Raw genomic sequence first — 15631 nt, 5'->3', positions numbered from 1 at the left:
TGTTAATTACCAAATTTTACATTAGCGATTGTATCAAAAGTATTAAATATAAAATCAGGCATATTGAGATAACTGACATTGTTCGTGCATTTATATAGAATGAATTAAAGAAAAGAAACCAAATCAAGCTATTGAAGTTATCTGACGTCCCATCCAACTGATGATAAGAAATTAGTGTGAGAAGTAAGCCTAACTTTGCTAAATTACAAGTTCAGTTTTATTTTGTATATTTACTTATATACATTTTAAAAATAATATATCAGGCATAAGCCAGAAATAATTACTTTTCTTGCACACGTATTTTTGATTTATGTTTATCCGATATGTTACTGAGACCAATGATTTGTTTAATGACAGCTAGAATACAATATCTTTAGTACCAAAAATAAATTATTTTCTTGAACAAGTTGGTTTTGTGAAATTTATTTCTTTGTGTTCAAATAATCTTAATTTCTCTGTATTCTACCAGTATGGGAGTCATTATCGTTATCTCTGCAAGTGGGGCCGTTATAATGGGACGGTCAATCCCACTATTCGTTGGTAAAAGAGTAGCCCAAAAGTTGGCGGTGGGTGGTGATGACAAGTGCCTTCCCTCTAGTCTTACACTACTAAATTAGGGACGGCTAGTGCAGATAGACCTCGAGTAGCTTTGTGCGAAATTCAAACAACAATTACGTAGGCATCTTCGACCGAGGAAAGGTAGCAAGCTCACACTACATTATTCACTGATTACGACTAACAGATTTGACGAAGGCTGATTAGAAGTTTCAGATCCAAAATATATTGATCACGAGTTTGAAATCCAACCATTGTTAATGAAGAGTTTAATAACCTGTCATCTGTCATTATGAGATTCAGATCCAATGAATGTTGATAGTATGTTTTAGGTTCGACAAAATGGACAAATAAAGTGAAATGTTTTGAAGTTTATCGGGAATTTTATATTATTGAAATTGGTCAAACAGATAAAATAGTGTTCTACTGATAACTTGAAATAACTTACTTTAAAAGTGTATACTTTGCTTATTATTCAACTTTACTCACACGTCATCTAATAATGTTAGTGTAGATTTTTTATTTCACAGTACTGTTCATCAAGTGGTATTTGTTTTAAACTAGTTTTTATCATGAGACGTCGAGTGAGTCTCTGTTGTCTAATTATAAACAGTTTCTAACAATCGAGTCTTACAGATACTCATGTCGAAGGTTGTTTATGTGATCAAATAGCATAACAAACAAATTTTATCAGAAGGAATATGCATCAATAATATACACAATAACTAAATATACAATAAGTTTATAAAAGTATCAAGATATGGCCACTAGGTGTCACTACAGTTTGTAATAGTGCTCGTCACATTAGCCTATTTCTAAGAGCTTTCGTTTGACGGCAGTTTAAGATCAATTATTTGTAATATTGCATGTGAACAGTTATGTATTACTAACTGTAAAAGGCTTATTCTCTTTGTAACTCTGTAAAAAACGCTTTCACGCACCGATTTTGTCAATGCTCAACAATATATATCGTTCCTTAGGAATAAAAACTATCACCTGAGAGTTCCTAGGTCAAATATGGTGTTTATATTTGTTTTTTATTATTTATTTTTGTGATAATTTTAGCGATATAACAGCAAAATAGTTTAACTAAGAAGCTTTATGATATTGTATGGTAGGCCAAAAGGAAAATAAAATATATCAAATAGTATTTCTGCTAAGCCTTATATATTAAATTAGAATACGAATAGGTCTATTGTTACAAAGTTATAGAATCAGTGTTTAAAAAGTTTTAATGTGGTGAATAAATGTTAATACCAAATGCTTGGACTTAAAACTCAAACAAAAATAATCGTTTATTACTGTTAAATATTTTTTATCCTTCGTACAATCGAAATAGCTCAAAATATGTGTCAAAATAATAGCATTATGCTTTCAAATTCCTAATCTAGAATACACTAAAAAGGTTTAAGAGTTTTATCAAGGCCTCTTTCAGGATGCACAAATAATATTTGTTTATGATAACACATTATTTCTTTGCGTAGTTTTTACCTAAAAATGTGGTGATTAAAGAATTATTTCGAAACTGATTAAATAACTGAATAATAGGTGTATTTTGGAGGTACAGATAATTTGTTTTAGTTACATCTTTGTTTATCATTCAACAATAGTTTTACGTCATTTCTGACTGGCTTTTAAACCACTATATATATATATATATATATCATATGCTACGTTTAGTACTAGAACGTTAGATATATTATCATTATGTTCAACATCTTACACTACTGGGTTTGATAAATCGAGTTTGTAACCTGTCTTTTGGTAAGACTAGTGTTCTCTTCAATAAATATTAACTTAAAAAAATACTACAAGGAGGATTTTGTGTGTTTTTTTTAATTTCGCACAAAGCTACTCGAGGTCTATTTGCACTAGCCGTCCCTAATTTAGCAGTGTAAAACTAGAGGAAAGGCAACTAGTCATCACCACCCACCGCCAACTCTTGGGCTACTCTTTTAGTGGGATTGACCGTCACATTATAACGCACCCATGGCTGAAAGGGCGAGTATGTTTGGTGTGACCGAGATTCGATTGCGCAGCCTTCGGATTACGAGTCGAACGCCTAAACCAACCTGACCATGCCGGTCCTACAAGGAGGAAATCTGACATTGTACAGTACAAGCCTATTGGTTAAATAACATCTGTTTGTTGTTGACCACTTGGCTTCACAATGGACTATTTATGCAATACAACCACAGGCACCTAACGCTGAACCCCAGTGTTATAAGCTATCAAGGTTACTGTTGAGCCACTGGAGGGTAAACATTTATACAATTAGTCTAAAGCTTACAGTGGTATATAAATTAATTTTGTTTCTTGTTAAGCACAAAGTTACACAACTGACTATCTGCGCTGTGTCCACTATATGTATTAAAGGCGTACTGACATGCCGGAGAGGAAATGGAGGATTTGTTTGTTTGTATTTAAGCACAAAGCTACGCAATGAGTTATCTGTGCTCTGCTCACCACGGGCATCGGAACCCGGTTTCTAGTGGTGAGTCCGTAAATATACTGCTGTGCCACTAGAGGGCGGGATAGGAGGATTTGTTCGATATTCACGAATTATTCCATTATACTTGTTTATCTATAGTTTTATCACAACAAATCAGCAAAGTTTACGTTTTTCGTCCCCCTCTGAGACAGCGATAAGTCTATGAACTAAGCACGCTAAAATCAAAAGCTCCTTTCCAACTCGGTTGACACAGCAGACAGCCTGATGTGACTTTGCTAGACGAAAACACAACACACAGTTATGTCTTTCAATGATCAACTTGTGTCGTATTTGTCTCGTGAAATATTTCGAAAGTATGGAAACTGCAAATACAATTATTTGCTTCTGAACACCAGTTTTTCTGTGGAAAACTTTACTGTCGCCCAAGTTCCCAATTTTAACTTTATAACTCCAAAAGTGCATATTTCGCGAGTCCTTTCAAACCTCAGTGAATATACATTTTCTAATATATATAACGTTTTATAATTCATGTCAAGAAGCGACGGAGAATTTAAAGGGCATGGCTTTACAAGTTATTACATGACAACCGGGACATTGCAAGTATCAACACTGTAAAACCTGTAATTTGAAACCTATGAACATGTTCTACTCTCCAGGGTGTCGCCGACTTGTAACACCAGTAATATAAAACTTATAAGACAACGATGCCACATGCTACAAGTATCAGACAGGTTGGCCCTGGTGACAGAGAAAGCGTAGAAAATTTACGATACATTTCAATTATCACGAGTCTTAAACGTAATGCTTAAAACAGAGTTCTCTGATTTTGGTTGCTTAGTGATATGTCTGAGAGCTTATATAGCTAAGAATCAGTTTTCAGTATCCACGGTTGGAATAGCACATAACACCCCAATCTTCAGCTTGTTGTTTGATAACAAGGAAGTAAAAACTTTCAGAACCTCTTTTGAGAACTGTTTTTTGATGAAACTATATCTAATATGTTAGAATTTCTTTCGTTTTACATGATATGTGTTTCGTGAACACAGTATATTAGTACTGAGTAACACTTTAAACTTAAATAATTGTTTTCATGTTATTGACAGAAGAGTTGCACAAGCGTGGCACACTTGATATCTGATAAACAGTAAAACATTGTAAGATATTCTTACTGTCTTAATAATAACAATATATCTAAACAAACGCTTTGTTCAGTTATATGTCACAACGTGTCGCTAAGCGACATTTTATTGTTTTTATTTATTACAGTATATCATTAAACGATATTTTGCTTCATATATCATAGTATATCATTAAACAATATTTTATTGTTTAATATATAATAGTTTGTCACCAAACAATATTCTATTGTTTCTTATATCACAGTATGTCAGTGAACGATATTTTATTGTTTCATATTTCACAGTATGTCATTAAACGATATTTTATTGTTTCGTATTTCACAGTATGTCACAAAACAATATTTTATTGTTTCATATATCGTAGTATGTCACTACATTATTGTTTATTAAGTTAAGAATTGTGAAGTACAGAAATAAAAAGTTTTTCTTCTCTTTATTTTCTCTTTACATAAAAATCGTTCCTACTGTAGTTTCACTTCTCAAAACATAGTAAAATACTGAGTAGCTGAAAATAGTCACCTAATCTCGTAATCGAATTAATAAATGGACACGACCCTTGTGGGATAAAAGGTCTTTTACAAGCTACAAAATGTTTTAATTTCCTTATTACAGTTACGATAAACTTAAAATTTCTTTCGTGTTTCATATGATTATATGGAATAAGCATATAATTGCTTTTACATAAAGATTTTAGACTAGCATTAAGCATTTGTGGAAAATATCGAGAGTTTAACCTTGGGGTCAGCAATAGAAAAAGAGTTAAACACAGGAGTTAAAGGTCAGAGAAGATACTGAACTGGAAAACAGTTTATTAATATAGAAATGTAGTTTTACTGAGTCAACTTTTAGTTCTGAGCTATATAGGTAGCTTATTTGGATGAGAAGTAAACCACAATTTCTAGATAACCGCTGAAATCCTTTTATTTTCTCATAGAAATGTTTGTTGTGTCACGTAAGAAAAGGATTATTTATCGTTACACTGACGTTAAATCTAATTTGAAGTTTCTTGACTAAGTTCGAAGGATTTACAAAATGTTTGAGGTAGTTCTAGAAAGTTACTAATAGTTTTGAGAAATTTCAGAAAATTACAAAGATTTTATGGAAATTTCTGAAAGTCACTACGACTTCAATGTAGGTTATGAAAGTTACAACAAATATGAGGAACTTTCAGACAGTTAGAGAAATAAAAACCTGAAAAGTTACGGAATGTTTTAAGGAAAAGTGAATAATTCCAGAAAATTGAAAACAGTTTTGAGTAATTCCAGAAATCTGAAATTATTTTAGCCTGTACTAGAAAGTAACAGAATTTGAAGTATTTCCTGAAGAATCATAAAACGTTTTGAATAGAATCTTTTAAACAGGTTTGTATAATTCTGTGACTTTTTGTTTTTCAGTTTGAAGATATGGTTTTATCAATCCATTGACGAAATGCTGACACTCGCGTGTAGGCGGTTGGCTCCTGCTTGATACCACAAACTAGAGGGCCTCACGATACTGGCCCATAAACAGTCCACTTATTATCTTTTTGTCTCCATGATAACTGGTTCACTCTTGAAAACAAACTAAGTTGCATTCCTGTTCATATATACAGATTTTTGTAAATTTTTGGCATTGCTTTGATAAAGCATAAGACGCATACTTTGTGAACAATTTTAACTATTATACTTGAATGTGGTAATCAGATGAAGTCGACCACCAAAATGTCTTTCATTTTTTAAAATATTGAAGTAATGTTTTGAACGATGTTTCACCTGTGGATAATTACTCTAAGTTTTCTTTACATTATTTGAAACGTAATTTTTGTTTTGTGTTCAGACAAAATTGTTTTGTTTCTCGTATAATTTTCTTTTGTATTTTTTAATCATATTTTGAAGATTTTTAGATTCTTGTATTCGACTGAAAAATGTGCTTGACAATTGTTTTATTAAAATAGAACCATTTCTTTCTAATGAGACACAAATTCTGTGCAACAAAATACAGACTTGTTTTGCAACAATGTGTAATTTCTAATCTTAAAAAATGTAATCCATAATTACCAAATTACCTAATTAATTAGATTCTCACTTTGAAACAAACAGACTTAAAATTGCATGCTAGCAAACTTTCAAGATGTCTTCAAAAATGTAATAAAAAATGAATAAAAAGTAGACTACAAAAAAAATCTGGGTGAGACTTTGACCGTATCCCAGTTTAAACACGTGCGAAATTAAGCTCTTAACAATCTCACGGCCCGGCATGGCCAGGTACACAAGGAACTTCACTCGTAATCTGAGATTCCCTAGTTCTAATCCCCATCACACCAAACATGCTTTCCATTTCAGCCGTGGTGGCATTATAATGTGACGGTGAATCCTGCTATTCGTTAATAAAATAGTAGCCCAAAAGTTGGCAGTGGGTGGTGATGACTAGCTGCCTTCCCTCTAATCTTACACGGCTAAATTAGGGACGTCTAGCTCAGATAGCCCTCGAGTAACTTTGTTCGAAATTCAAAACAAACCAACAAGTCTGATTTGTTTATCTTTGGGAATTTCTTGTTGCTCCCCCTTCTTCCCAGTATAACCATAATAAGTGTTTTGGTCATCGAGTGTTAGAACTGGTTTTATATGCAAATAACACAGCAATCCTGGTAAGCGTTGTGAGCTGGTTAAACCACATGTGGTTGATATTTAGAAAGGCTTTATTTTTAGGAGTGACACCAACTTCTTTCCGATGAAGAGGACTACAACGAATTCGACCGCAATCTGAGGGAGTGAGTTGTACATCTTGTGGACACACAGACTGTATTCCTAAGTTTCAATTTGACAGTGAGCATTGTTTTAAGTGCGAGGGCTACAACAAAAACAAATGCACAGTTTGGAGTAGCTTTAGTCCCAGCAGTCCCCTTACCACCGCCCTTGGTTATTTTTATTTTATACTATTTGGCGAAAAACCAAGGAACCTCTAAATCTTTAATATGTTTATTCATTTTTATCCAGCCTAAAAAGTGGTATTAATTTACATGTATCATTTTTCTAATTACTGTATGTAGTACTTGATGAAAATTATTGAAGTGTTAAATTATCACTAATTTTGTTTGATTTGTTACTTAGTTTTTTGTATTTATATTCTAATTGTTCTTTAGCTTCATTTTTAAATAAAAATAAAAATATTTAATGTTATCTAACAGTCGAGAATGAACTGAAATTTATTACATGCAAAACTATATCATTATGGCAGGATAAACTTGCATTGTTTTATTATCTTAACATACACAGTTTAGTAACTGCCCAAAGTTTTTGATAAATTTCACGACTTCAAGTAGTTTGAGTTATTACAGATATTTTCAAGCTATTTAATATTTGCTTTTGTGTTCATATATTAGCTTCATATTTAATTTATTCAACCCTAATGTATATTTATTATTAAAAGGTTTAGTATTGTGAAAACTGTTTTTAATGGTATCAGTGAAGTGATGGTGTTCAAGTATAACACAGAAATATGTTAAAGAAAATTGTGTATTTGGGAATCTTTTCTAGACTTGCCTAGTAATTATGTAACTAAATATTCCAACATTTTAAGTTTTTAGGAAAGAATTACACAATTGTGAACACTATTTAATGACTTTAAGTTTAGGTTCTTTGTATACATGCAAAGATAAAGACTGCCAAGTTATTTGCATTGCAGTTATTTATGTATGAAATGTTTTTATTTTAATCAATATGTCATTTATATTTTTCAACAACTTTTAATTAAATCGAGTATAGGCATTGATTTTTTATTATATGTGCATTGTTTGTCTCAATTGTGATGAATATTGTTGAAAAGCTGTGCAGAAGTGTGCAGAAAGCTTGGGTAATATTTTGCAAATATATCTTGTACCACAGTAATACAGAATGTTAAATAAATACTGTTCCTCTAGTATTGAATTAAAACCAAAGTTTTTGTAATTCATAAAAGAGAATTAAACAATTATTTTTAAATTAACAGGGTGGATACAAATGAAGACATCTTTGTCCACCAGGTGAGATGGATTTAAAAGACTGTTAGAACATTTTTAAGAAAAGTTTTTGTCTTCAGAAATTGGCAGTTATAATTTTATAATGGAGCTATCACTACTTACTTTATAAGTATATTATTATGAAATTTATAACTTGTAACAAAGTGCACTAATTGTAACAGTGTTTTTCAAATATTTTCTTCCTCAAAACTGGATTTACTCGTGGTATATATTTTGAAGGGCGTTGCACTGCATTGAAGTGTGACTTTAACAATACTTCTTTTCTTTTGTGTTTGTTGTTTTACAATTTACATTGTGTTATTTCTGGTCCAAGGGTAGCAGGATATATTTATATTCATCAAATCAAAATTGTTTTTATATGTATGTCATCAGTAAGCAACATTCAGCAAGATGAAAGGTAACTTTTGTCATAATAACTCTGACATTAGTTTGTGTGTAAAGAATTGTTGGATAATTTTTCATTTATATAGATATTATTCAGGCAGTCAAAATATATACTTTTATTAATTTTTATAACTTTACAAACTTTAAAACCCAATAAGTACTAAGTAATTACCAATCTAGTTGGATAACATTAGTTTTATTATTGTAACAACACTTTTGCATAAAGAAAGACAAATTTGCTACTTGTTAAAAATTTCCTGTGGCTTTTGATTGCATGCCTCTAATGTATATTTTTTATGAAGAGAATGTTTGAAGCAGTGGAACATATTTCATGTTACAGCATGTAAACTTGACTTAAAAGTAATGTTGTAACTTTTGCATTTTATTAAAATCTACTGTGTATACAGTGTAAGGCTTTATTCCAAATGAGGGTTAAGATGTATTCTTTTAACTGGAACAGAAATAAGGTTTTAATTTCAACTTACTAGCTATCTATATTGCAAAGAAATCTGTAACACTGTAACTTGTTTCAGATGTTCAGATTTAAATGTTTTGCATATTGGCTATTTAGAGCATTGATTTTAGGAATAAAATGAAATATTTTACTAACAGTATTGTAATTTTACTCATTAGAAAATCACTTTCTTACTGTAATAAATATAAAGTTTTGTGGATTTTAATTTTTTAGACTGCCATTGTTAAGAACAACCCCAAAAAAATCCTACAAAGTGTAGGTGATGGAGAAACTGTGGAATTTGACGTTGTAGAGGGAGAAAAGGCAAGTGATAACTGTCACTGTAACCTTAAATTATTGTTGTCATTTAATGCTAAAGAATCTATTTTGTAAAATCAATTTATACAGATTTTAGTGTACTTTATGAAGTTATGATACATGGATAGATAGCACATGTTGAATGCAAGAATTGAAATAATTTCATTTTAAGTTTCCTTACCTTCTGAAATGTAATGTTAATCTTTATGTTATTTGTAACTACTTTGTGTTTTGCACTTTGGAATTTTCGGTAGTTTCTGAATATGTATTTATAAAGTAACTGTTTCATTTTTAGTTGATGTGTTTTCCTCATCATATCTTAAAGCATGTCGCAACTTTTTGTAGTAAAGATTTTTTACAGCTTATAAATAGTTACTAAAAGTTAGCATGTGTTGTAGTATGTGCTTGTAGTTAAAAGTGTAATGCTACTGTGTTTTAAGATACTTGGTATTAAAGCTTAGCTAGTTATAGAAGCCATCTAGTAAAGTAGAAACATTTACTGTTTATAAGTAATAGGTCTGTTGTCAGTTCTCCCACATCTCAAGCTCTCAGGATTTAAGTCAAAAGTTTGTTTTATTCAGTTAAATAATTCAGTATATTTAATATAAAATGTTAATATATGTCATTATTTAATTTATTTAATAAATCCAGAGAAACAAAAAGCAATCATTCATTTCATACAATTTCCAAGCACTATTTGAAAAACTAGTTTAAATTTTATATATTGTGTTTCATGTGTTAAATGGTTTCCATGACACACACAAACCTCGCAAGTAACAGCATGTTTGATAACTATTTAAAAGGATACCAGATTTCTACTGTGAGGCAATTGTTACAAATAAAGCCTTAACACACTGTTAAACAAAAAAAAAACTACTGTAGAAAGTGACATTTTTGAAGGTGATTATGTGACCTGAACTTTCATAATAGCATTGTATCATACTAGATAACAATGTTTTGGTAGTGTCAGTTTGTATCTGGCCCTTAATAGTTTGTTTATATTTTAGAGACTACACTTAATGATGCATATAGTTCTCTAATCATTTATTATACATTGAATTTATATTACTACCGATTCATTTTAATTCTGTTACTTTAATAAAGTATTTCCCTGTCTTAGTAGAATACTTTCTGAATCAGACATACATTAAAATGTTTAGCCAAATTTCATTCTTTGGAACTATTTTCTGAATATAACTGAATCTTTTGTTAAATCTTGTTTGTTTACAAAATGCATAAGTGAAGAAAAGTTTTTTTTTTTATTTTCATGTAGGGGAATGAAGCTGCTTATGTCACTGGGCCGGAGGGTGCACCAGTGGAAGGAAGCAAATATGCTCCTGATAGGAGGAGATGGTTCTATGGAGATTTCTTAGACGACGTAGATTTGGAAGAAGGCCTCCTAGAGTAGTGCATTTCACTCTCTCAATATAAAATTTTTGAATATGTGTAAAGAAATTGTGTTATTGGGCATTGACTTCAGTAGTCTACTACCTAGCAGTTTTTCCATAGTTTTAATAAATATTTTATTTTAGTTCTAATGTTCTAGATTAATTATTGCTATTGTTTAAATTGAAGACAACAGTATTGCACTAAAACTTAGCATTTGCTGCAGATTATTACAGCAGTTAACATGTTAAGGAAATGTTTTAAAGTAGATATATCATATAATTGCTTATATCATAAAAATAACCATGACTAATCTGTTGTATATTATATTAATTTTTGACAAAGTATATCAATTATTTTTAAAAAATGTGAGTAGATGATATTTTTGTTTTGACTATCACGACTAAACAATCGTGAAATTAATATAAATCACAAATGTAAAAACTCAAAACTCAAAATTAGTTTTCTCATTATGAGTTATAATTATCATTAAAACTTGTAAGAAATAGTCTATAGCTATAGCAGCCAAACTCAATGGGGATATTCTATCTATCACACAAAATCTAGATCCCAAGCAAACTAGCAACTGAGGAAAATCAGTTATGGATTAAGAATTAGTGTGTGAACCCACAATACCAGCTCCTGCTGCCTTTCACTGTCTTCAGTTGTTAGTGGGAAGGTTAGATACAACCTTCAACAAATAAAATGCTCTAAATTTCTATGAAGTAAAAACCTCAAGCTCCATCCTTTTTATTTAGTAAATGATCTGTAAGTAAAATGGTTAAATATAATTTTGTGTCTGATAAATTAATGATTTCATTTTTCTCAGTCAATATAAACATAGAAAAAAATATATTATAGAGTCGTTCTAATGGGAGTCAAGAACAGAAAAATGAAGGTAAGGAAATCTATGAACCCCAACGCAGGAGACGAAGGCAGTGTTATTATCCATGTTACTTTCGTCGACCTCGAGGTCCTCCACATGGAAACCGACAGGAACGGCTTAATGAGGCGAGTTAGTGTTTTTAGAAAACTTGCATACAAAAAAGTAGTTGGTAAAAGTGGACCAAAGCCATAACAATCATGTATTTTTAGACTAAAGTACTCCTTTAACTCCCAGGCATCACACACTGCACATCATAATGTTTTAGTGACTTACAATTAATGTTTTTAATCTGATATTTAGGTTATACCAATTGGTATAAAATAAATTTGTGGCTAATAATCCATGTCGTAATGTACAAGTTTTAAGTTCTTAGTTTTTTACTATTTTGTATCTTATATATTTTTTCCATTATCCCATCATTAAGTGCAAAATTCGACATAAATTACTTACCATAAAATATCATTGCTTAGACAAACCACAGTTTTGTTTGGTTAGAGAAACATCAAATAGAAAAATCAGGCTGATCTTTCCACACCCACCTGTTGCATCTTCTCTTTTCAGATTTATTTATTAATGGTTTTCTCTTGCATGTAATTCAGTTATATATTTACTGATGGAATGGTTTTCATCTTTTATATGGAGCAATGATTTTGTTATATTCCAAATGCAGAATCATTATAGCTTTGTTCCCACAGGAAAGATAATGAATAGCTTGAATGAATTTGTAACAGCTCTAATTACATAGTTAGAATGCCAGAAAAATTGATATTTAGATGGAGTTGTCTTATTTTGCTCATTAGCATTCTTTGGTGTATTATTTAATTAAAGAAAATGTATTTGTTTCATTACTACCACTATTATATTAAGTGTTATCAATAGCAAAAACAAGACATGGGTAAGTGTTTTATTTCTTGTTTTCATGTTTATTCTTCACTTATAAAAGTTACTAAAATATAGAAATGGGGTTTTTACTAGGTTAGTTTTTAGTTTATGTAAAATAAGTAGTAATACAATAAAACATTTCCATGAGGAATGCACACATGCAGCTTTTGGGTAACATAATTTGATAGCATAACATGAGCTGCAAGTTCCCCAAATGTTTCACAACTTTGTAGTGGTGCAGATAGTAGACATGTAATAAAACAATATTTAATTATATATAGACAGTACTGTTAGAGGTTTAAAGCCACTTAGGATAAACAAATAGTTTTATGTTACAATTTGGAGTCTTTCTAGAAAGAAAGACTAATTTAGCTTTATTTTTATCTTTTTTTGTGCTTAAAGTCAGTCATATTGACTCCCTTGCATGGAGTCAGAATAGAGAAGCTAACAAATGACATAGTAAGTTTTACTGAAATCAAATATTTGAAATGTATTTAAGATGTTTTAGAGATTACACAAGAGAAATTTGAGAGTTTTGTGATGAAGATAAGTATTCTTAATTTTTACATGAAAATCACATTGTACATGGATTATTCAAAACAAATAGTATATTCATGAACAAGTCTTTTTTAGATTATTAAGAATGCTTCACTTTATTTAATCTGAAAGATTTGTAATGTTTATTAAGACTACCACATTTTGTGAAGACTTTAAAAGAGTACAAATAGTTCATATAGTTTGTCAGATCAACAGAGCCTCAACAAGAGTTAAGTACAACATCTCTGAAACCTAAATAAATTTTGAACGTTTTTTTCTTTCTAAATTACCCTTTTTATTTCTAGAATGACTTCAAATTGTAATATGAAATTGTTTATCTAAAGTAGCTTTAATATCATAACAGTATACATGTATATATACTTAAATTTTATTGTTTTTATTGGCCTTTGAATTGTGCCTAACTATTATTATGAGTTGTAAATCACTTGAAATGTGTTGCTTGTGAGTGCATTTCATGAGATCTTTGCTAACATTCATCAATCCTTCTACTAATGGTACAAAAAAATCCTCAGCTTCAAGGTTTCCACTTTTGTGATTGTAATTTTCTGTAAAAACATGCAAAAGGAAATAGTTTGGTTAGTAAATGGTGCGTTTTCAAATTCCTTTGTTCACACACACACACACACCTTGGAAGAATTAATAAGATGGTGAGGCTTAGTAAGTATGAAACACAAACAGAATTCCTTAACACAAAGTAATCAGTCTTTTTAGTTGTTTTTAAAAAGTATTTATCCTTGTATGTTTTAAAAATAACTATTATTTAAACATTTGTGAGTAAATACTATTTATTGGTTGATGAATGAGTTTGCTGAAAGGAAAATAAGATTTTATAACCATGAGCAAAAGTAATGACTTTATATGCCTATATAATGTTAAATTTCAAACATCCCAAAAGGATGACCAGTGATTAAACCCTTGTATTACTTGTTGGATTGTCTATTTATCATATAGTAAACACTCACAGATTTAAAGTGCAATCTTATTACTGTGGGGAATTGTCATTGTAAACACAAAGATACATGAACTTAACTGTTAAGTGACATATAATGTTATCAGAAGAGGTGACAAGTCAGTGTACTTGTACTAGTAAATTGTACAAGTTGTTATAACAGACATACATGATTATCATGTTGATCTGTGGTTTTCAGACACATTGACCAACTCCAAATTAAACTTTTTTTAATCAAGTTGTTTTAATATTTTTTTCATTCACGTTCTAAAGTCAGACATTAGATCTGTAAATATAGACCTGTGAAATGTTTGTTTGTGGAATAATTTGTTTTAATTCTTTTGTTTGTGAAGACTCTTTGAAAACATGACAATGTAATTCTTTTATATCGAATTTTTCCTGTTTTGTATCTTTATTGTTAAGTACAAATGTGGAAACAGTTGTTGTCTTTTGATAATATTTAATACTATTATAACAGCTGATAGTTAAACCAAAGGGGAGATTAAATTCATCATTTGAACTTATGTCAAATGCTGATATTAGTTCAGAGAAGAGAAGAAATAAAATATATGTAAGAAACAAAACAGGTTTAAAATAACATTAAGAAATAGTGTAAAGAGATCCAAAGTAAAATGTGGTAACAAAGTTTACTGGTCTATTATTAAACTATCTTGATAGATTGCAGATATGGTATCACAACAGCGTGTTTGTATAAACTAACTGTAAATTCAACTAGAAGTATGTGCCACCATTATTTGAACATATCAATATAAATATTTAAAACTAAAAGTGATGCATTTAGACCTTTTTGTTAAATGTGTATTATAAACACCAAATCACAAAGTGATGAGGACAAAAAGGTTTTTTTTAAACCCTTATAATCACACTCCATTATTACTGTAGATTTCATAAGCTTTCTGTAATTATTGCTAGACTTTGATAAGTTTTGCTCTTTTCAAAGGAAAAACATGACACTGATGAAGATAGCACTGGAGGTTTAAGTCCACAACATGGACAGGAACAAGGCCAGTATTCTAACAGTCTTACTCGTTGTTTTTATTCACGAAATTCTTACAACAGAAGACCTCGGCAAGTTCGTAGTGACACTGAAGGTAGTCAGAGTGGTGGTGATTTGAAGGTATTTAAATTGTTTTCCTCATGAATATAATGTTGTCACACTAAACATTTTTCAGTTTTGTATCCATTTTCCATTTAGAGGATGTAATAGTTCATTAGAAAGCTTTGTATTAATGGTAGGTTTAATATTGTACTTCTGATTGATAATGAATTCACAGAATTTCTGAAACAATACAGTACCCCAAAAAAATAAAATTGGGAGGTGTAAACATTTCTCACGTTAAATACAAAGCTTTTGTAAAGTACTCAGCTTATTCAAGGACAAGTGGAAGTAATTTGTTTCTTAAAAAAACTTAGATTTTAGTGACCAGGAACTAATTCAAGATTCCCAACTTTTTATTATACAAGCACCAAGTGTTCTGTGAATGATAGGTTGATAGTAGGTCATATTTCCAACTGCTACGTTAATTGGGTGCAATCACATCAACTAATAATACTGAAGAATAGGAAGGATAGGGTTTAAATCAGTTGAACTTGCCAAATCTTGCCAGTTTGCCCTAAAGACAGAAACTTATTTTAAATACCTTGATTAAA

The 15631-nt window shown here is 30.5% G+C and overlaps 1 protein-coding gene across 1 annotated transcript; it reads left to right on the top strand.

Moving 5' to 3' along the window:
- Nucleotides 1-8107: 8107 nt before the first annotated feature.
- On the top strand, nucleotides 8108-15093 carry LOC143228606 (uncharacterized; the record flags this gene model as incomplete). Its single annotated transcript, XM_076459832.1, has 5 exons — nucleotides 8108-8146; nucleotides 9216-9305; nucleotides 10573-10703; nucleotides 11547-11696; nucleotides 14922-15093. Coding segments are annotated over 5 exons (450 nt in total), but the record flags the coding sequence as incomplete, so codon positions are not given.
- Nucleotides 15094-15631: the final 538 nt, after the last annotated feature.

This window comes from Tachypleus tridentatus, chromosome 10, assembly GCF_004210375.1.
Source record: "Tachypleus tridentatus isolate NWPU-2018 chromosome 10, ASM421037v1, whole genome shotgun sequence".
Classification (NCBI taxonomy): domain Eukaryota; kingdom Metazoa; phylum Arthropoda; class Merostomata; order Xiphosura; family Limulidae; genus Tachypleus; species Tachypleus tridentatus.
This window is presented reverse-complemented; position numbering and strand designations above follow the sequence as displayed.